This window comes from Abramis brama (assembly GCF_963993115.1).
Source record: "Abramis brama genome assembly, chromosome: 20".
In the NCBI taxonomy this organism is placed as follows: Eukaryota; Metazoa; Chordata; class Actinopteri; order Cypriniformes; family Leuciscidae; genus Abramis; species Abramis brama.
The window spans coordinates 9,361,867-9,385,709 of record NC_139982.1 but is presented as its reverse complement, the minus strand read 5'-3'; the positions used below and the strand labels follow the sequence as shown (position 1 = coordinate 9,385,709).

Sequence of the window (23,843 nt, the reverse complement as noted above, 5' to 3'; positions counted from 1 at the left end):
ATGCGGCTGTTTACACTCAGGGTACATTACGGCATGTTTTCTATGTACAACGTTCTCAATATAATTCATAATCCCACGTTTATAATGAACAACGCGTTATGGTTATTGTGTTACGGTGTACGCACAGAGCAGAGGGGCGGGGTGAGCAAAGCTCATTATCATTTAAAGGGATACTTCACTTTAAAATGAAAATTCTGTCATCATTTACTCACCCTCAAGTTGTTTCAAACCTGTAAGAATTTCTTTCTTCTGCTGCACACATAGGAAGATATTTTAAAGAATGTCAGTAACCAAACAGTTAACTGGAACCATTGACTTCCATAGTACTTTTTGGAAGTCAATGGTTCCAGTTAACTATTTGGTTACTGACATTCTTCAAAATATCTATCTTTCTGTGCAGCAGAAGAAAGAAATTCATACAGGTTTGAAACAACTTGAGGGTGAGTAAATGATGACAGAATTTTCATTTTAAAGTGAAGTATCCCTTTAAAGAGGTATCATTTCAAAGGTAAAATGACCAGGTAGTGTTTTCTTAAAATACTAATGAGAATTTGTAATTAAAGTATATTACAAACTTTTAATTTAGACCCTAAATAATCATATTAGCTTGTACAAAAATGGCATTATATGACCCCTTTAATACTATCATTAGTGTAGCATGGAGACTGTACCATTATCCTTCTTTTCAGTGTTTCTCTTGATTCAATGAAAAAGCTGACTAAATTGACCAAAATATTCTTCTATAAAACCATTTATTTATTTTTAAGTTGTTTACAGTCAAGCCACAAAAATACCTTAAAGGTGCATTAAGCAACTTTTCATGTTAAAAATACCCGTTTTTCTAACCCATACATGCTTAAACAATTGCCTGATGGGCTGAATGAGCCCTTCTATGATCTCTGCGATTGTCTCTATAATCCTGTACAGTAAAATAAATAAGAGGGATTCGGGACGGAATCGACTGGGCGTGATGTCATGCGCGTTCACGCTCACCTGACTATGTCTGGCAGGTTTGTGTATTCGCTGCCATTATCCGCATCAGCGAAGACAACTCAAGTGACTTTGGCAAAAGTAGAAGATGGATTCAAAGAGACCGGCTTCTAGTTCATCCCAAACCCCAACGCAAACTCTGGTTGCAGTTTCGCGTGTCGCCAGAAGGGGGCATAGTTCTGCAAAAACTCAGAGACTTGCGCAATGCACCTTTAAAACATAATGACTTATTTTGCAAAAAAGTGTCCCAATATAAAAGAAATATAATGCTTTTGTACACTTGTTAAATTAGCTGATCATAATGTAAATTAGTGAGCCACTGGTAAAGCTCATCTGCTAACCCTGACAGCCACACACCTCCAAAAATATGAACTGAGCTCAACACCCTTACCTGAGACTCTACACCTGACTGTCCCTGCTCTCCCTCTTCCTCAGTTCTTTCGGTCTCCTTTGCCTGTGACAGTGACGTTAGTATGGCGTTTGGTGTACTGAAAAGAGATCTTATGTCTGTTTTTCTTTTCTCTGTCATTTTATCTGGGCAACAACAACATAAATCTTTAACGTCAGATGTCTGAGGTCACCTAGGCATGTACTGGCCATCGGGACTACCGAGAGATTCCCGGGGGGCCGACGTGGTTTTTGGGCCGGTGCATCTCATATATATATATATATATATATATATATATATATATATATATATATATATATATATATATATATATATATATATATATATATATATTTAAGCATTTTTGAGAGTGCCATGGTTGTTGGTGCCAGACGGGCCGGTCTGAGTATTTCGCAATCTGCTCAGTTACTGGGATTTTCACACACAACCATTTCTAGGGTTTACAAAGAATGGTGTGAAAAGGGAAAAACATCCAGTATGCGGCAGTCCTGTCGGCGAATTGCCTTGTTGATGCTAGGGGTCAGAGGAGAATGGGCTGACTGATTCAAGCTGATAGAAGAGCAACTTTGACTGAAATAACCACTCGTTACAACCGAGGTATGCAGCAAAGCATTTGTGAAGCCACAACAAGCACAACCTTGAGGCGGATGGGCTACAACAGCAGAAGACCCCACCGGGTACCACTCATCTCCTCTACAAATAGGAAAAAGAGGCTAGAATTTGCACGAGCTCACCAAAATTGGACAGTTGAAGACTGGAAAAATGTTGCCTAGTCTGATGAGTCTCGATTTCTGTTGAGACGTTCAGATGGTAGAGTCAGAATTTGGCGTAAACAGAATGAGAACATGGATCCATCATGCCTTGTTACCACTGTGCAGGCTGGTGGTGGTGGTGTAATGGTGTGCGGGATGTTTTCTTGGCACACTTTAGGCCCCTTAGTGCCAACTGGGCATCGTTTATATGCCACGGCCTACCTGAGCATTGTTTAATAATAATAATAATAATAATAAGTTTTATTTATATAGCGCCTTTCCAGGGCTCAAGGACGCTTTACAATAAACAAACAACAATAAAGGCAGTTGACAAAGACGGCACACAAAACAACAGTATTCTTTATACAAACAGTATTGTTTCTGACCATGTCCATCCCTTTATGACCACCATGTACCCATCCTATGATGGCTACTTCCAGCAGGATAATGCACCATGTCACAAAGCTCGAATCATTTCAAATTGGTTTCTTGAACATGACAATGAGTTCACTGTACTAAAATGGCCCCCACAGTCACCAGATCTCAACCCAATAGAGCATCTTTGGGATGTGGTGGAACGGGAGCTTCGTTAGTATGGTGTTCCTAGGGTGACCACCCGTCCCGCGTAGCGCGTGCGCGCACAGCGTTTGAAGCCCAATTCACGCGTCACGCAAATTGAGACCGTGTCACGCATAATCTATGCTTGCTCAAAAAAAAGTTGGTCGCTCTATATACTCGAGCCCCAAGCAGACAAACGAACATTACTTGACATTTCAGCACGCTATTGTTGCCACACAAACCCCTCATTTGAACTGCTGACTAGGTTGTTGTCAACTTTTTCGTTGTTGTCATGACAGCGCACGCACGCGCATACCAGACACACTTGGAAGGAAGGAACTTTTAGATGCGCGCTTTCCAATTCGAAAAATTCGAGAAAGAGACTGTCTGAGAGGCAACGCCATCATCAATTAAAAAGAGAAAGTGTGAGTACAAGAAACAAAAATGGGGAAATGAATATTTGTGGCTGAAAGGTGTTGAGGGGGATACCGAGAGGGCTTTTTGTGACCTTTGCAAAACGTCCTTCTCAATCGGACATGAAGGGAGGGGGAATACGAGGTCAATCGTATTTTTTTTAAATACTTTTTTTTTAACTGTTCCTATGGTGTTGAGCAACTACAATTCCTGTTAATCCTATAAATTTATATTATAATTTGTTAATTTATTTAAAGTAAATAAATTGTAATGAAAAATAAATAAAATTAAATAGTAAATCTTAAGTGGAAGTACATCTGTCAATTCATTGAATGTTCAAAATATTACGAGTCTTTATTTAGAAAAAAAAATACACATTGGTTGGCCTATTCATGAGCATACATCAAAAATTACACGTTTAGGAGAATAGGGCATTATTAATACTATGCAAGGTGGTATGTGCTAGAAATGGGTAAACCACTATCAGTGAGTCTGCCAGTGGGGCACCGCCGCGCCAGACAGTGTCCCACATTGTCCCTCAGAAACATACCCCTTGTCCCCCCTTGGGCTTATTAGCAGGTGGTCACCCTAGGTGTTCCTAATAATCCTTTAGGTGAGTGTATACTGTATATATACACTCACCTAAAGGACTATTAGGAACACCATACGAATACTGTGTTTGACCCCCTTTCGCCTTCATAACTGCCTTAATTCTACGTGGCATTGATTCAACAAGGTGCTGAAAGCATTCTTTAGAAATGTTGGCCCATATTGATAGGATCGCATCTTGCAGTTGATGGAGATTTGTGGGATGCACATCCAGGGCCCCCCTAGAGGCACTCACCACAGCTTTACCAAAAATCCTGTGAGAAACACTGGTATTGCTATGCCAACACAGCTTATAGCTTGTTTTTGGATTTATCACTGTGGATATTAGTTCAATTGTATTAATAAATTACAATTTTGTACTTATTTCATCTGTGTTAACTCATTCCTACTCACTCATTACATGGCATTAGTGTTTTTAACGAATAGGAGTTGAACAAAAACATATTCAAGGGTGTGCAAAGATGGGTGGTGTCTATGATCATATGTAGTGGGCCAGTCTGGGCCAAAATGCCAGGGCAGAATTTTTGTCCCAGTCCAGGCTCCTGTCCCAGGCTACTGCCATGAGGTTAATATTATAACTATTATTATGAAGTAGTGTAATACAGACAGACACTGTTACTAAAAGATGTTTGATTTTTTCTTTGTTATATTTGCACACTGAATTTGGGTTGGAACTCTTAATTTTAAACCCTCAAACTGCACCAGATTGATGAATTTAACATTAAAATGCACACAAATTTCTTAGGGGGAGCATGCCCCCAAACCCCCCCTGGAAAGACTGAGGTCCACCCACCACAGTTTTACCAAAATTCCTGTGAAAAACACTGGTATTGCTATGCCAATGCAGCTTATAGCTTGTTTTTTGGATGCATCAATATAGTTCAATTGTATAAATAAATTACAATTTTGTACTAATTTCATCTGTTAACTCTCACTCGTTTATACTCACTCATTACATGGCATTAGTGGTTTTAATGAATAGGAGTTGAACAAAAACATATTCAAGGGCGTGCAAAGATGGTTGGTGTTTATGATCATATATAGTGGGCCAGTCTGGGCCAAAATGCCAGGGCCGATTTTCTGTCCCAGTCCAGCCCTGCATCTGACTAATTAAAAATTAACCTCAAAACATAAAATGCTAAATGGGGGATCATCTCTCAACGTCATCTCTCAGTTGCTGAATGTCGCGTAGCAACGTTGCTACAGCCCTGTGGCTACAATTCTACGTTGTTACAATGCATAGATATATACACTAGATGTCGCCTTGTATACGGCAGTTCATTGGAACGAATGCGCCAATAGAGCCGTCATCTTGGTACAGGGGAGCCCCTCCTCTTTAATGCATCAGCGTCAGTGTAGCCAAAGGTCTAACGGAAATAAAATCACCATAAATCTTTATGAATGCGATTTTCTAGGTTTTTTTTTTTGGTTTCTTCCAACGGTCAGACATGTATTTATCATTGAGTCCAAAGAAAATTTAAGGTTTTGATATTAATGTTACGGCCAGAGTTATGTTTATTTGTGTTTATCTCTTTCATTGATCCGGTTCTCTCTTTCCTAATAGGCTCCGCCCCTGCGCACCTGCGGCTGATTTAGGCCGTTTCTCAATATGCGTTCTTGTCTGTACTTGTGTTCTTGTGGACTTGTGAAACGTCATCAGTCGCTGCCCAAGTACTGTCCCAATACACAAGTTTGCATTTTGGCAAGAACGGTTAAAAATCCCGGAAGTGTTCTTGACACGCCCATTTTACCGAGGATGCAACGGTTGGTAACTTGTGTGAACTTGACGGCAGAAATATCCCAGCATTCATTTCGGCATTCGATGAAGGAGAGGCAGGTCAATACAAGTCGTTTTTCTACAATTTCGTTCGCTATTTCATCACTAAATTCACTTCTGAGAACATTTGATGCGAGAAATCAACTGTGTAGATTTCAAATATTGGCATTTTTACGAAAATATATGGCGAATCGAAAATGTGCTCAAACGTTTTCGGAAGTGAGAATCTTCTCCATTAGAATAACGGCCAATAATAACGTCAATAATTCTCGTTATGTTTTGGTACTGCAGACGGCGTCTGTGCGGGGGTATTATTGCGCAATACCAGCAAGAACACATCGTCTCAAACTGTCAGCAGCGTTCTGTGTGCTCGTCACCTTGTGAGTTCATTCTTCCAAGAACAACTAGCAAGAGCGTTCTCCCCAAGAACACAAGTCCGTTCTTTGCATTCTTGGTTTTGAGAAACACCCTTAGTATCTAGGCTGGATAGCCTATATAGAGAGCCTAAGTCCCTCCCCTTCCGGTCGACCACCATGGGATCTTATTTCGGAAAAATATTGTATGGTAGTCAATGGCGAGAGACAACAAATATTTTGATCTCGTTTGAATTGTGCCCTGATTTACACATATGATGTTTGTCAATTTAAAAGATACATTTTAAAGTCAAGAAAGTCGCAGCTTGATGTAAAACTGCTGAGGTATAAGACTGTGAAAATACGTAATTACAAAGACTACAAACCCAGAAGGCGCACATGCGACGTCATACCTTTTCTCTCAATGAATGAAGCTAACTTTACTGAAGCTAACGTCTGTCATTTTTTCTATAGTCTTACATTATAATCGTAACGTTACGCCGTCATGCCTGAGTGTTTTGAGCCAGAATACACACATACGAGCAACGGATCTTGTGACGTACATAGTGCGAGACGAGAGATGTAGTTCATTGAGCGATTTTCACATAAAACTAAACGTTACTCTTCTATTTTATGACAAACTGCGACTTTCTTGACTTTCATAATTACCTTTTAAATTGACAAACATCATATGTGTAGTTCAGGGCACAGTTCAGACGGAACAAGAAGATAAGTTATCTCTCACCATTGACTTCCATACATATTTTTTCCGAAATAAGGTCCCATGAGCCGGAAGCGGAGGGGCGGGACTTAGGCTCTCTATAACATCGGAGTAAAGAGAGAAGAGCGCGGAACGTGAGGGATACGTTTGTTTCCCACAGCGGCGTGATCGTTGTGATCACTAGTGATGGCCAGATCGAGGCCTCGTGAAGCAATTGAAACAGTTGAACCAAATGTGCCATATTGTTTCGAGGCTTCGAATCAATCCGACACCCGTCTCAACGGTGACACCTAGTGGTCACTTGCAGGTGTTGATCTGAAACAACCTTGACGAGCCATTAAAAAAATGTGTTGTTTTTTTATTATTATAATTTTCTAATATGTGAAGATTGTAACCTATAGGCTCCTCACTGTGCATAATGTTATTTTGGTCTTGCAAAATGAATATTAATAAAAGAAATCAAGCCACAATGTCTCACTTTTTTAGAGATTTTTATTCAAAAATATTAATTTCTCTGCTGTGGAAGGACTTAGACTACTTCTTTTTTTACAGATAATTTCTCCAGCCTTTGAAAAAATCCTCTCACAAGGGACACTTGTTACTGGCATGCAAAGATATATATATATATATATATATATTGTTTTGGTGATTTTCCTTTTATTGTGACAGGACAGTAGAGAGATGACAAAAAAACGAGGCGGGAAAGGTCCACGAGCCGGGACTCGAACTCGGGACGCCCGAGTGCAAAGGCGCTACATGTCGGCGCACTGACCACGAGGCCATTGACGCCGACGGCGGAGATATTTTTTTTAGCTAGGACATACAAATGAGGAAAGATTACTGCTATCTCTTTCCAGTTTCATTTAAATTCATGTTAAATTTAAATGCAAGCCTAAATAGCCTATAACTAATCAAATCGCACTATGTCACTATATCACCAAAAATCCGCTATCTCAAAATCAAACTCCTCTCACAAAAACCCACGAGGTCAAGATGCGTTGATTTCACTTTTATACAGATGTGCGACTGTGGGGTCTGTTCCCGACCGTGTCAATCAAACGCTGATTCGGCGGACCACACCTGATGAAACACTTAGTGAAACACTTCGAGGCTTCGTTTGGCCATAGTCACGTGACATTGGTGTTTTGAATCACGCTTCGGATCAGTGTTTCGAAACATCTGCGCTTCGGGATCTCGCAAAGCTTCGGAACGACTGTTTCGCGTCAGCCATCCTTTGTGATCACTGTTTTAAGCTCTGTGAAGAGCTTGACGTTCACGGAGGGAGAAGGGCTTCAGAGGATTGACAAGGAGTCCTGTGTGCGTCATGAGGTTTCCGCCAGCCGCTGTTCAGCTGTGTTTGAATGTTGTTTGTTTCTATGTTGCGTTGGTCTACGTCTGTCTATCTCTGTCCTCTATCAGTTGCCTGCTGATACGTGAGTTTTGATCCCATAATAAACTATTTCATATTGCTAACTTGTTATCGCGTGTCTTTATGTTGCTTACCCCATATAACGAGCACTTTCATAACGGGGTTCGTAACATAAATGGGGGCTCGACCCGGATTTGTTGATAGCTGTAAATAGCTTATTTTGTTCTGAGAATTGAGCTGTGAGTAATTAACTTGATTTGCTTTGTGTGGATCAGGTTTATCCTACGCATTTTCCGGTTAGTTAGAGTAAGCCAACAGGGCTGTGCCTAGCGCCAGTTCTGGCTACGGTTTACTGTTTGTTGTTTTTCTTTGTTATGTTAGTTTGTTGTTTTTGGAGGTACTCCGGGGGAGAGAGAGAATCTCTTAATCGGTACCCTCTGAAGACTAGCTAGATTTTAGCTAGTTTTCTGGTTAGGTAGGTAGGTCCGGGTTTTGCGTATGGATTTTCCTTAAAATTACTCCGCTTAATAAAAGCAAAATTATAGAATGGCAACTTTTGATTTGGACAGATTTATAGATCAACCCAGAGTGGTAGAGAAAACAGAGTGGCGACACTCCCATAGGACTCCGTTGTAAAGCTTTTTGCCGCCTACTTCCGGGGTATGCAGTCTCGTAAAGTTCCCGGAAGTTCGAAACAATTCATTCAACGCGTGGAGATTTCCATTGCTGGCCGTGGAGTAGGCTAACTTCTGAGGTAAGTTTATTAAATTACTAACAATGTTGAATGGTCCACTGTCTATATTTTATCAGAGGCCCTTTATGATGCATATACTTATCTTATTTGTATATGCAAAACTTAATTCTATATATTTTTTTTATCTTGGTAGACGACTGATTGATCCGGCTAACATTTTGTGGTTAGCTAGCGAGATTATATCTACGTTATATTTTAATGTGCAACAATTGACGTTGGAAACGAGCAGTAATGTGCTCAACAACAATTTATATAGCTAATTATAAAAAAATGAACCAGTTCCCTGGAGGAGATCTATCAAATCGAAAACTAAAGGAGAAAAACAGACTTGGCCCACGGCCTAAAAAGCTTTTTTTGGCCTTTAATATGGTCGCCGTCATTAAAACATCCACACGCGATTTGCAGGAAAACCTTTGCTCATTTTCAAGAAGTTACAGTAAGAATAACATTTCTATTGTTACTAATTGTTTCAAATGAATAGTTTCTGTAATGAAACAATACATAATTACCTAACAATTCATTCTCTATATTACAGTTTAATCAAGCAAAAAATGTGTGTATCAAATTTGATACTGCAGGTTTATGGGTGCTTTATCCCTGAACTTTCATGTAACATTTCTGTAATGAAATCTACATATTTCCCACCACAATACAACCACACACTATTTTGATGATTTAATTAATGCCTGAAATGCCATCTTAAAATACATTTTGGGTATTCTTTCAATAAATCAATCCAACAACATCCCATAAATGGCCAAGCTGCAGTGTGATTTTTTTTTTTTTTTATTATTAATTTTTTTTATGTAAGATGGGGTGGCATTGATCATTTTCCAACATGGGAGACCTGACATATGCAAGCACTGCACCAACAATCTCTTCTCACATGTCTACTGTGAAAAGTGTAAGGTGCATCTTTGCCTGAACAAAGCCAGAAACTTTTCACAAAGTGAAATAAAAGACTGTAAAATATTTTATTTAAAAAAAAAAGAGAAACTGCCTGAAATCTTCTATAGGATCATTAAGGTTGAATAAAATGTTTATTAAACAGTGTGACTAATTTCTTCTATGAGTAGGGAAACGCATTGACCTACAATACAGCGCTTGTCTACTGATTTGTGCTCTGCTTCATGTGGTGGCGGCTGGTGCTGGCGATGGCTGCTGAAATGAGAGGAGACTGGAGGCTGTGGACGGTGTGCCGGGAATGGAGAGGCCAAATACATCCATGGCAACCAGTAAGGTTCAATTTTTTTCTCACAGGGTAATTTTTATTTTGGGTGAACTATCCACGATACATATTGTTGCATTTTTGTCTTGCGATATATTGTGACATGATATATTGTTACACCCCTAACATTTTGTATGCAAATCCTCGGAGAATCCCTGCCCACTGGTTGTTTTGAAGCTGGGTTTACTAATATGAATAATCATTGAATTATATGAAATGGAGAATATTGTTCGCTGCATGTACTATACTGAATTTTAATTTTTTGTAATATGTGTGGTCCATTGTAGTTTTGATTGGTGCTGGAGGCACCCTCACTGAAGGGGATTTCCTTCTCTTCGGCTTAGGCCAGTGAATGAATATGGTTGGCACAGCATGGTATGGTAGGCTTGTAAGGTCAGTTTCCATTGTACTTCAAATATCATTGAAAAGTCTTAATTCTCTACATTTACAAATATGATGCCCTTTGAAATGCTAGTAAGTGATGTCACCTGTGTGAACATTACTTACATGACATAGTTTTCTGTAGCTGGACCCTGTCATTTGCAGGTTTTGACGGCTGACCATTGCCATCCATTTTTTCCTGCGCTCTTGGTCTTTGGGGAAGCCATACATTTGGTAACCCTTCTCAGAAGGATTGGAGCATCCAAAAGCTGCACAGCAAACCATGGTATGACCACTGATCTATAAAATATTAGTTGTAACCAATGAACCATGACACCATTGAACATCACAGAGAGTGGTTGTGATGTTCTTCAACTTCTCCTGAAATTCATAAACTTGATGACCACACACACTTTTTTTCTTGTCTTTTTCTTGTTGTCTCACTCATTGTTTAATAAAAAAAAAAATACTATTGCATTCATTCATCCAAGCGTAATGAGTTGTTATTCTTACATATATTTGATACTTTGTGTATGGGTTAGTCTTAAAATTATCTTGGTTTGTGGTCAACTCATGCCTCATCAGAAGAAAAGGACTGGACACTAAATGCTGAATGGACTGTTGCTAGCTACTCTTAGGGTGACCACCCGCCCTGCTTTGCGTTGTCCCGCACAGCATTTTCACCCCTTGTCCCACATGCCGCATATTGAGAATATGTCCCGCATTTTCATCCGTCTATTGGTTTTTAATTATTATATTAAGAAAACGTGCATGCATTCTTTTGCCTTTTTAAGAAAGCATTTTATTTCTTCTTTTTGCAGTGTATTTTTTTCACCTATAGGCTATTTAACAGCGCTTCGTCAGAAGTACAAATACAACAGCCTTTTTTTAAATCCTATACAATGGTTGAAAGGAAAGGAGTAAACACAGTCACTAGTAGGTTGTGACAGCTGTCAATCAAAATGTGGACCGGTGATTCGTTCCACGTGTTTCCTGTCAGAAAACATTAAATAAAATAATGTTAAATAATTAATAATTAATTAAATTAAACTAAACTATTTAATTCAACAGAATTTATCAACTTGTTGTGGTGGTTTAAATTCACATCCTTTCTAAAAATATGAAAGTTTTGGTTTAATATATTCTTAATATATAAGACTGTCAATGATCTAATTTCATGTTTTATATTTTATTTGTTCATTGTTTATTTTGTTGGATTTTAATTGGACTTGGTCAGATCTGTTTATAAAATAGTGATCTGCATGATGCCGCTGCCTTTGGGCTCAGTGATGTTGAATTTAAATGACATGTCAAATAAAGACATGTTATGTTACATTGTGATGTAGGCTAATGGTGTTTTCTGGAAAGGACTAAAGAACAAAGAATTTTTATCAGCTGAAAGGCAGAATTCAAATGTTTTTATTAAGTTAGACATTATATAATAATAATAAAACTATCTTTAAAGGTAATCAGTCTGAAGGGTGCAGAAACACAGGGGTGGTTTATGTTTTAGTGTTGGTAAAATGTTCCACATCGTCCCACATTTGGTTTGTTTGATGGTGGTCACCCTAGCTACCCTGCTTTCTTAATCCCTCTCTGTTCTACCGATGCTAACACGAACGTGAAGCTTTCCCTCCAAAACGTATCTAAGTAATACTTACCGTATATAGGCTATATAGCTTTCAGTTGTCACCCTACCACTCCAAATGTAAAACTGACATTTAAAAATATGCAATAATAGTCAAACAAGGACTTGTGTATGTGTTTTATTTATATTTACCATTCAATTTCGCAATCGCTGCTGTCAGTCCCATAGAAGAACATGACAGCGCGACCTGTGTGTGGAACTTTACAGGCTTACATGAACCACGTGACCACCCCGCTAGTGAGTTCAACGAGTGTCGCAACTCTTCTCTCTCTATGGCTCTGGATCAACCTAGTGTTGAGGGGTTAGATGCATGTCGAAAAAATGACTTGTTTTTGATAGCTCAGCACTATGAGATTTCAGTTTCTAAAACACAGCGCAAAGAGGAAATTAAACGTTGTGTATTGTCTCATTTGACTGATCAGGGGGTATTTCCTTTTGTTTCTCGACAAGTACCTGAACCAGTGACAAGTGCTGTAGGAAGTTCTCCGTCACGAGGGCTGGTTGGTTTGCAGGCTACTCCAGGCATAGTAACTGCTGAGGTAGGACCACCTTTTTCAATTCCTAAATTTGAACCGATTTTACTGTCTACTGAAGCATCACCCGATTTTCGTTCTGATGTGCGGTTAAAGATTCGGCTCGCTCGTTTACAGTTGGAGACTCAAGATCGTGCTCAGGCAAGACAGAATGATTTAAAACGTGAGTTAGAAATGTATCGAATTGATGCTGATACAAAAGTACGACTACGGGAGTTGGAGTTGCAGGCCGTTTCAGACTCACGAACGATTGTTCAAACAGCAATTAGTTCGGATGATGGTTCTTAAACAGCTCCTCCTGGGTTGTTAAATTCGAGTATTGTGTCTGTTAGTCCTGGTTCAGCTGGTGCTGAATCCGAGTCTGTAGCTGTGTCGTCATCTATACATTTTGATGTGGCTAAAAATATTGCTATAGTTCCATCTTTTCGTGAAAGAGAAGTAGAGGCATATTTTCAAGCATTTGAACGAATCGCGAGTGCTTTAAAATGGCCAACTGAAGTTTGGGCATTAATGTTGCAGTGTAAATTAGTCGGCAAGGCGCAAGAAGTGTGTGCATCGCTTTCGTTGGAAGAAAGTGTGCAGTATGATGCTGTCAAAATTGCGATTCTTCGAGCGTATGAATTAGTCCCTGAGCATTACAGACAGCGGTTTCGTACTACGAAAAAACCTGCGTCTCAAACCTATGTCGAGTTTGCTCGTGAGAAAGGCATATTGTTTGATCGATGGATTAAAGCGTGTAAAGTGACAGATTATAATTCTTTGCGTGAGCTCATGTTGATTGAAGAGTTTAAGAACTGTGTTTCTGAGCGTACTGCTCTGTATTTAAACGAACAAAAAGTCAGTGCAGTGCAGCAGGCTGCGGTATTAGCAGACGAGTATGCTTTGATGCACAAAACAGTGTTTGTTAAACTTTCCAGTGATCTTGGAGGTCCCGTATGGAAAGATAATGAGAATATCTCTGATGTTAAAAACAAATGGGTTCCTTTTAGCTCAAAAACTCGCAAGGAATGTAGTTACTGTCATAAATTGGGGCATATAATGACTGAGTGTCGTGTACTTAAACGAAAGCAAGAGTGACAGGAGTCTTCTATTCAGCCTCGAGGGACTGTTTTAGTCAAAACTTTATCTTCGCCACCTTCTATTTCTTTTACAGCACCTGATGTATGTTTCCAACCGTTCGTGTTTGACGGATTTGTGTCTTTGAATGAGGGTATTGAAAATCGCAAACCAGTACGAATTTTGCGTGACACTGGAGGATCTCAATCCTTTATTTTGTCAGACACTTTAGATTTTTGCGCTGATTCTGCGAGTAACACCAGTACGATTGTACAAGGCATTGAGATGGGCTTTTTAAGCATTCCTCTTCACCGCGTATGGGTTACGTCTGATCTGGCATCTGGGTGTTTTCAAGTAGCAGTTCGTCCTTCTCTACCAGTGATGGGTATTGATTTTATAATGGGAAACGACATTGCTGGTGGTAAGGTAATGCCGGTTGTGCACGTGACCGATGATCCGCACATTGAGCCGCATTCTGATGTACTTATTAAAAGTTTTCCAGATGTGTTATCAGCTAGCGCTGTTACTACACGAGCACAAGAAAAACGTGATATGCAAGAGAATAACCTCAGTGATTCTGTTTTCTCAGAAATCTTGAGAGATGATACGTTTCCGGAGTCTTTGAATGATGCTGAGAGGACTGCAAGTCCACCTGTTTGTTTTGATCTCGTTTCAGATGCATCCATTTCACGGGAGACTTTAATTGATGCTCAGAAGAATGACCAGACGTTTGAAAAATGTCGCGTGAGTGCTGAGAATGGTTTGCCGTCCTCGCGTAATCAACAGTTTCACTGGAATGACAATGTTTTGATGCGCAAGTGGAGTAGAACGATGAATGTTGAGCAGGCAGATGATTGGAATGTGGTGCAGCAGATAGTGGTGCCTTTAAAATTCCGACAACATGTTTTGAGTTTAGCCCATGACCATTCTTGGTCTGGACACCTTGGGATAAATAAGACTTATGACCGGATACTCCAGCATTTTTTCTGGCCAGGGTTAAAAACTGATGTCTCTAGGTACTGTAAAACATGCCACCTCTGTCAGGTGGGTGGCAAACCTAACCAGCTCGTGCCGCCTGCTCCGCTTTGCCCTATACCTGCGGTAGGTGAACCGTTTGAACGTGTTTTCGTAGATTGTGTGGGTCCACTTCCTCGCGCCAAATCTGGTTGTCAGTATTTACTGACGATAATGTGCGTAGCTACTCGATATCCAGAAGCTATTCCATTAAGGAATATAACTGCTAAAACTGTGACAAAAGCGCTTACGAAATTTTTTACGACTTTCGGTTTACCGAAAACGGTCCAAACAGACCAGGGATCAAATTTTTTATCTCGAGTATTTCGTAATTCATTGAAGGCTCTCAAAGTTTCACATGTTGTGTCAAGTGCTTTTCACCCCCAGTCTCAAGGAGCGTTGGAGCGCTGGCACCAGACTTTAAAATCTTCACTGCGCAAGTACTGCGTTGAGACTGCGAACGAGTGGGATGAAGGAGTTCCTCTAGTTTTATTCGCGTTGCGCGAGGTGCGGCAGGAGTCGCTTGGTTTTAGCCCTTCAGAGTTGGTGTTTGGTCACAATGTTCGAGGACCTTTAAAAATGCTGAAGGAGGAATTTCTCGATTTAGGTCCTTCTGAGAAGACCAACACTCTTGATTTTATCTCTCGCTCTCGTGAACGTTTACAAAATGCTTGCGCAGTAGCAAAAGAAGTTCTTTCTCTTTCACAGGAGAAAATGAAACGCTGTTTTGATAAGAAGGCAGTTATGCGCAATTTTTTACCTGGGGAAAAGGTTTTAGTATTGATTCCTAACCCTGGATCTGCTCTGTCTGCGCGTTTCTCAGGTCCGTATTTAGTTAAAAATAAGGTGAGTGATACGGACTACATCATACATACTCCAGAACGGAGGCGAAAAACTCGTTTATGTCACGTAAATATGCTGAAGTCATATTTGGGTCGTGAACATAAAGACGAGATCGTTAACGTTCCTGAAACAGTGGCGTCGGTGGAAGAGCGAGTTTCATTGCTTACTTGTACTTTGCCTACCGATGTGGATGATGGGTTAAACGTATCCATGGAGGTTTTGAATGGCGGTTGTTTAAAGAACTCTGAGGTGTTGTCAACTCTTTCCTCTCAACTGTCATATTTGTCTAGCGAACAGCTGAAGGATATAAGGAAACTGTTAGACAGTTTCCAGAGTCTTTTCAGTGATGTCCCTCCTGGTACTTCTGTCATTCGACATGACATTGATGTCGGTAATGCACGGCCCATAAAGCAGCATGCGTATCGCTGCCCGGTGAGTAAAAGAGAGGCAATGAAACTTGAAGTAGAGTATCTACTGAAAAACCGATTTGCTGTTCCGAGTGGTAGCCCATGGAGCTCACCGTGTATTTTAGTGCCAAAGGCGGATGGATCTTCTCGTTTTTGCACTGATTTTAGGAAAGTTAATTCCGTTACTGTACCCGACGCTTTTCCTCTTCCGCGTATCGATGACTGTATTGATACTCTTGGGGCCGCGAAATACATTACGAAGTTAGATCTGCTGAAGGGTTACTGGCAGGTGCCTCTAACCGAGCGCGCTTCTGAGATTTCTGCGTTTGTAACTCCTGATTCTTTTCTTCAGTATACGCGTATGGCGTTTGGCCTCCGAAACGCCCCAGCGACGTTTCAGAGATTGATGTCCATGGTTTTAGGTGATGTTTCTAATTGTAACGTCTATTTGGATGATGTAGTTATTTACTCATCTACATGGGCTGAACATCTGTCGACGCTATATGATGTGTTCTGTCGTTTAGCTGCTGCGTCTTTAACATTGAATTTGAGAAAATGTGAATTCGCTAAGGCCTCTGTTACATACCTGGGAAAGCAGGTAGGAAATGGTCACGTTCGGCCATTAGAGGGAAAAGTGTCTGTCGTACTAGAATATCCAGTACCTTCTACAAGGCGAGAGCTACGTAGATTTCTCGGAATGGTAGGGTACTACCGGTGTTTTTGTAGAAATTTTTCAAGTGTTGTAGCTCCCTTAACTCGATTATGTAGTCCGAAAGTTGATTTTGTTTGGACTAATGAGTGCCAACAGGCATTTTTGTCGGCTAAGTCTCTTCTTTGCAGTGCTCCAGTGTTATCTGCCCCGGACGTTTTCTCTCCGTTTCAGATGGAGGTAGATGCCAGTGCTGTGGGAGCGGGAGCTGTTCTTCTACAGGAGGGTACTGACGGGATACCTCATCCTGTGTCCTACTTCTCTGCTAAGTTCAACCGTCATCAGTTTAATTACTCTACAATAGAGAAGGAAACGTTAGCTCTGTTGCTGGCACTACAGCATTTTGATGTTTATGTGGGGGCCAGTATGTTTCCTGTTATTGTTTATACGGATCACAATCCGTTAATTTTCTTGAGTAAGATGTATAATCACAATCAGCGGCTGATGCGATGGGCACTAATTGTGCAACCATATAACTTAGAGATCCGTTACAAGAAAGGATCTGAGAATGTAGTGGCCGATGCATTGTCGAGGGTTTAGGTCATACTTTTCTCTGATTTTCAGAATCAGTTTTTCGTTTGTTTTCTCTGTACGAGAAGAGGGGAGAACGAAAAAACTGTTTCTGTTTTCAGGGGGGAAGTGTTACGGCCAGAGTTATGTTTATTTGTGTTTATCTCTTTCATTGATCCGGTTCTCTCTTTCCTAATAGGCTCCGCCCCTGCGCACCTGCGGCTGATTTAGTATCTAGGCTGGATAGCCTATATAACATCGGAGTAAAGAGAGAAGAGCGCGGAACGTGAGGGATACGTTTGTTTCCCACAGCGGCGTGATCGTTGTGATCACTGTTTTAAGCTCTGTGAAGAGCTTGACGTTCACGGAGGGAGAAGGGCTTCAGAGGATTGACAAGGAGTCCTGTGTGCGTCATGAGGTTTCCGCCAGCCGCTGTTCAGCTGTGTTTGAATGTTGTTTGTTTCTATGTTGCGTTGGTCTACGTCTGTCTATCTCTGTCCTCTATCAGTTGCCTGCTGATACGTGAGTTTTGATCCCATAATAAACTATTTCATATTGCTAACTTGTTATCGCGTGTCTTTATGTTGCTTACCCCATATAACGAGCACTTTCATAACGGGGTTCGTAACATTAAGATAATCTACTTCTTTTTCAAAATATAATGCATAGTGCTTTAATGAACTATCGCTACTTTATATATATATATATATATATATATATATATATATATATATATATATATATATATATATATATATATATATAGAATGGATGTAGCCTACTGTTTGAAGATTGACAAAGAGAAGGACAAGTTAGGAACAACACAGCACAACACAGCCAAAAGTGGATATTGAGGATCAACTCCTGCATATTGTAGCTACATATTAAACACAAGGGTTATTTCAAATAATATCTAAAGTGCACAGCACATTCACAATTAATTTTCTGTGCGAGAATCACAGTTCATTTTCTTCCTCCAAGCAGAGAAATGTACACTTAATTTATAAAAAAACCCAACTTGACTAGACTACTACCATCCACAGAGTGTGAATTTGTACCATCCAATGTTCGTGTGAACATCCATATGCAGCACCATCCATGAATTCGAAGTACAGGCGGAGAAAGCAGCGTTACCTACTTCCTATGACAAGACCCCTGTTCCAAGATGGCGGCGGTTTTGACGCATGCTTAGAGCCCCAATGCGACATCTAGTGTGTATATCTAATGGTAACAATGTTGCGAGCATGTAGACAGCGACATTGCCATTGCAGAAATGCAATATGCCACAGACGTTGCCACAACGTAAATATGTTTGCTGGGCATACGCACAGCAACTGAAGCTCTAAGTGAGGTGTGAGCTCATTATTATCACAAGAACCAATCACAGCCGTTCAACGGCTCTGGAACCAATCGTGTGTTATTCATATTCCAATCAAAAAAAAAATTGTTGTACTTGTTCAAATTTAAACAAGTACAACATATTTTTGGACAACATTTAAACAGCTTTGGAAAATGTATCTATGATGCATTGAAAATAATATGATGTTGATATCCTTGTGGGAATTTTAGTAGTAAAAACATATCATGTAATGGACAACAGCCTAGCCCTTTACAAGTATAGCCTACAAACAAAAGTGTTCAAAAGTGAACAACATTAATTTTTAGTGCTTATTGCAATGCTTAATAATAGTTGACAAATGTTTATAATACATTAGAAGTTGGTACATTATACAAAAAATCTAAAATATTAAAATGATAAATATATAAATATTACAAATATATTGCAGTAGGCCGTGTTTAAAGTAAAGTACTTTATTAAAAGGCTTGGCTGAATTCCAATGTAGAATGCGGTCTTTTATTTCTTGATAACCGCTGCGAACTATAACAAACCATAATTGCCATGAAAAACAGAGCGTTGTTATGGACGCGGACGGACTATTTTCTTTAGCGGAAGCAATACAATCGTTTTTAAATCAATAAACTCCTTTTTAAATCAATAATTTGTGTCAAATTATTTATTTATTTTGTAGGTAGCCATGTAATAAGCAGGAAAATGTATAGCGAGACGGTTGTTATTGCAAATAACAACCTCTTCAGGCTGATTCAAGCTCCGCTTCGCGTCGGGCTCCCGTTCAGCCTGTCGGGTTAAACCGCCTCGCTATAACGTTACATTATCCCTTACTTAAACACACTAGAGCGTAATCATTTTGCTATGTTCTTAGTACACAAGTTACACATAAAATGTACTTTAAGTAAGAGCAACATAAGTATGTTTTCTTTAAATACACTAAATCTTCACACAAATGGTATGATTGTGTTTATCATTCTTAAAAATTAAACTAAGCATATATTTATTACCAATATACTTATTGTGCACTTTTTAGAAATACATTAAAAGTATGCTTATGTTTAGCATATTTCCTAAAAGTATTAAGCATATATTTATTACCAATGCACTTCTAGTATACTATTTAGAAATGTATTAAAATTATGCTTGTGTTTAGTATATTTTTTTAAAGTATAATTAAGCATATATGTATTACCAATATACTTCTAGTATACTTTTTAGAAATATATTAAAATGCAATTCAATGTATTTTTAATGCACTTCAAATAAGCATGTTGGTAATACAAATGTATTATAAACATACTATTTGTATTTCAAGTATATTTTTAATACATTTAATACTACGTCTTTTTCACCTGGGTGTACTTTCCATAGGAGACGCTTCGAAGCCGACCGTTGACAATGTACAGACCCAGTGAGCGACAGAGCTATAACAGCTGTGACCCATACTTGTTTGTCATAATTTTGGGTGGTGGTCAGGGGCGAACCAGAGAGTGTGTCACAGGGGTATCGAATCAAATGCAGTTTGTTATCCGTCTGTTTCAGTATCTTATACAGTATCTTACAATCAGAGTAGCAAAATGGGCGAGGTTGAATTTTCAAATCTGGAGTGTTGTCATCCTCTGTGATTGAACTGCCAAGGTTGTCTTCATCTTATAATCTGTCTGAATGTGAGGAGAGCCAGTCGTATCTGCCAGAGAAAATAAAACACCAGCTCGGCAGATTTGTTTGGTTCAAAACACCTTAATATTTTTTCCATGTTGTGTTGTCTGTGTTGCAGTCATGGCGTTCCCTCAGCTGTCTGCCTCCATGCTGTTAGCTTCATTGATCCTTCTTCTCTACTGGACGACATCCTCAGCTCGGCCACATGATCCCACGTCCTCCGTCGTCTCACCATCCTACAGGGTGAAGAGAGACCAGCCTTTTGAAAACAGAGAGAAAGTGGGTAACTCTTTGGCCGTGGCAAACAGCATCCTCACTGTGGTCAAAGAAGGGATTGAAAAGATTGATACCAAAAAGTTGTCAGCTGTGATGAAAAGTCTCACCAACATCGCCAGCTTGGCGCCCGGCATCGGAGGTCTGGTTGCGTCTTTTGTCAACATGGTCTTGATCTTCATCCCTCAGGAAGACCCGGTGCTGAACGAGGTGAATAAAGGGTTTGCTGAAGTGAACAGAAAGCTGGACTTGCTCTCCATCCAGATCTCCAACCTGGCAACAGACGTAGAATGGTTTAACTACGCCAGCGTCTACTCTCAAGACGAACTCCGCATCCTCAATTCCTGGAAGAAGTTCAATGAGCTTCTTCAGAAGAGTCAGTGGGTACAAAGTGAAGAGGACAAACTCCGACTGGCAGAGATATTCGTCAACTACTATGAGAACACAGGAACTGAGGCCAGTGTGGCCAACCTCTACCATTACCTGACGGTCAAACACACGTCTCTCAGTGGAAACCTCAACGAACTGCTGAGGAAGAAGTTTAAATGTGACTTTCAAGATATCGGCAAATATAACGTCTATTTCAGTCGTTTGCTGTGGCAGGGGATGGTGCTGAACCAGTTCTACTGGAAACTGATCGGGTTGAATTCATCAGGAATAGAAGCCGAACACACCCAGATGTTTAACGATGTCTACGCAGCTCAGAAATCAGCTCTAATAGGTGAATGCCTGGGCAACTATGAGCACTACCTGAAGGAAGACGTGGTGAGGATCAGCAAAGGACTCAGTGCTGACGACACAACAGCCATTGCTGTTCAGGTGAAAGAGTTTCTGGATAAGAAGTACTTCTGGTACAACTGGGTAGTGATGGTGTGCACAGATGAAAATAAGAAACATAAGTTATATAATATGATACCGATCCCTGTGGGTAAGATCACTGTCAATGTGGGCTACACTGTGAAAGCAGAGGAGATAAATATCCAAGAAGCAATAGACTATCTGCTTAAATACCTAAAGCCATTCTCCCGTCAATTCGTTAATTGTGATAGTCAATCAAACCACATAAACCAATATATGTACTTTAAGTCTATTCATTTTAAGGTGATGCACGCTAGTATTAAAGAGCAGTTTGTTCAAGTCCCAAAAGCCCTGGAGGTTTCTGATGATTTCGATTGTATGGTACCCGAATATAGTTCTTATTCTAGTTATCACAAGCTCTATATCTATTACTCCCGAAACATCTCTCCCTGCCACAATTACCCATGTGAGAACGGAGGAACGTGCAAGAGGCTGCTGGACTCCAATGAATATTTGTGTGAGTGTCCTACTAGTTACCATGGAGACAGATGTGAAAAGAAGATGGTGAAAGAAACCGCCCCAGATATTATCAAAGGTCCCACTGTGCCTGACATCTCCACCCTCAACACCAAACTGAAGAAGATTCTAGACCTCATCCGTCCTCATCCGACCTCATCCGTCCCCTAACAACTACAAATCAGATCAATCTTTGTCACACACAGAGCATTCAGAGCTTTTCTATTTGCAGCTTCATGCTAAAAGCAATACATTTCTCCCTTAATAATCTACATATAATACCCCATAATGACAAAGAAAACTGAATTTCAGATTTTTTTTTGTGATATATTAAAAAGAATAAATTGACATAACACATTGACATGAGTATTCAGCCCCTTGTGCTGTGATTGGAGTCCACCTGTGGTAAATTAAACTGATTGGACATAACTTGGAAAGGCACACATCTGTCTATAGACTCCCAGCTGACAGAAACCACACCATGAGGCTGAAGGACCTGCAGAGATCAGAGGCAGGATCGTGTCAGAGCAAAGTGGCCTCCATGACTCTGGAACAACCAGGACTCTCCAACAGCTCCTAATTTCAAAGCCCCAATAGTCCGAAAATTGTCCCATTGGACAGAAGGTATGATAGTCCAACAGCTAGGTATCACATAAACAAACTTGCATCGCTCCAAAGGCCTGTTTATCCAAAAATATGCTACACATTCTCCTAAACAGAAGCACATGGCTAATTATTAAGCAGAATAACAACATCAGACCATCCTACTATGGCGAGACTCGGATTTGTCTCGGACTCGCTGGTATTTGGACTTGTCTCGGTCTCTGCCACTGGTTTTGCTCCAGGTGTCTTTATTATGTTTATAATAATATTGGAGGGAAAGTGAAAAACACTGGCCACCTGATGACCAATCACTAGAATATCTTTGCATCTTGGCATCTGTGTGCCCTGCTAACGTTACTGCCATTCATTTTCATTGATTCTCACAGACTGACAAACAAAGATGTCCGCCAATTCTGCCATAATCATAACTCGACAAAGGTGGTCTTGACCAGAGATGAGTTGTTTCTTTAGAAAGCTGGAGGATGATGTGTTGATCACATTTCCCTGAATATCTCCAGCTGATGTTAGCACGACCCAAACAGTCACTATACTATACTATATACTATACAGGAAATACATCAGGTTTAAATATAATAATCTGAATATTAAAGCCCCATATTAATTTTGACTACAAAGTTTACTTCAGTTTTAAATGATCAACTAAGTTGTTTATTTTACTTAATTAAAAGCTTTAAGGGTACTCTAAGGTGGATGGGTACTCTAAGGTGAGGCTCACATTCACCCAATTTGAAAACCCCTGGTCTACGTGATACACAGTATACCCAATAAGAAAGCTCCAGGATTTTCATATACAAAATGTGAAATTGACACACAACAACATACTTTCTATTACATTTTTGATATATTTTGAATTGTCATTTGTGTTTTTCATCTTCACATAGGCTAAATTAAAGCAGCTGGACCAATCCCAACTCCTGTGACTTATTCATCAAAATATCTGGTCATGCTACACAACAATTGAAAGCTTAGCCTCTGAAGACTCAATTAAGCCCACACACAAAGCATAAGATGACTTATAGCAGTTGTTAAAAAGGCCACTATTAGGCTTATATTTAAGTTTCTTAGTTTCCTTTGCTATATGCCAAAATGACGCATCCGTCATAGCATCCGTCCAGCGGGCCAATCAGCGCCGCGGAAAAGACGTGCAGGTCAGTGCTCCCGCCCACTGAACGGAGTCTGACTGATTCGAGAAAGCGGACGGATGCAAGCTGTACTGTAACGATTAATCCTTGCTAAAGTTGTGTGCGTGCCTCTAAAGTAAGTTTCAGTCTGTTTATACATTGTTCTTTACTCATTTTATGAACGTTTGAATAGCCCCGCATGTGTAAAAGTTAATGTATGCGAGTGACGATACGACAGAGCTCGTAAAGATGTTCGTGTGTATATTTCAAGCGGCAACCTCCCCGTCTCTCTCTTGAAACCAACACGGAAGTGAGTTAAACTGCAATTCGTTGACTGGCCGCTTGAGGCTGTTGTCAAAAGTGAGTCAAATCTGTATCTCCCCCATGTTAAAATGTCAAATTTTACAGCAGAAAAAAACGTACTCGGTTACTAACGTAACCTCGGTTCTCTCTAGAAGAGGGAACG

General features: G+C 40.0%; 1 protein-coding gene across 1 annotated transcript in view; it reads left to right on the top strand.

Annotated features, from left to right (window-relative positions):
• The window catches only part of LOC311070985 (uncharacterized protein), a gene marked incomplete at its 3' end in the record, with an annotated part of 33,457 nt that extends 11,654 nt beyond the window's left edge, over positions 1-21,803 (top strand). Inside the window, exon 2 of the mRNA XM_084095202.1 lies at positions 20,164-21,803. Coding sequence (XP_083951328.1) covers positions 20,166-21,803 — 1,638 coding nt within the window. The 5' untranslated portion in view covers positions 20,164-20,165. The remainder of the gene's footprint in view (positions 1-20,163) is intronic.
• Positions 21,804-23,843: the final 2,040 nt, after the last annotated feature.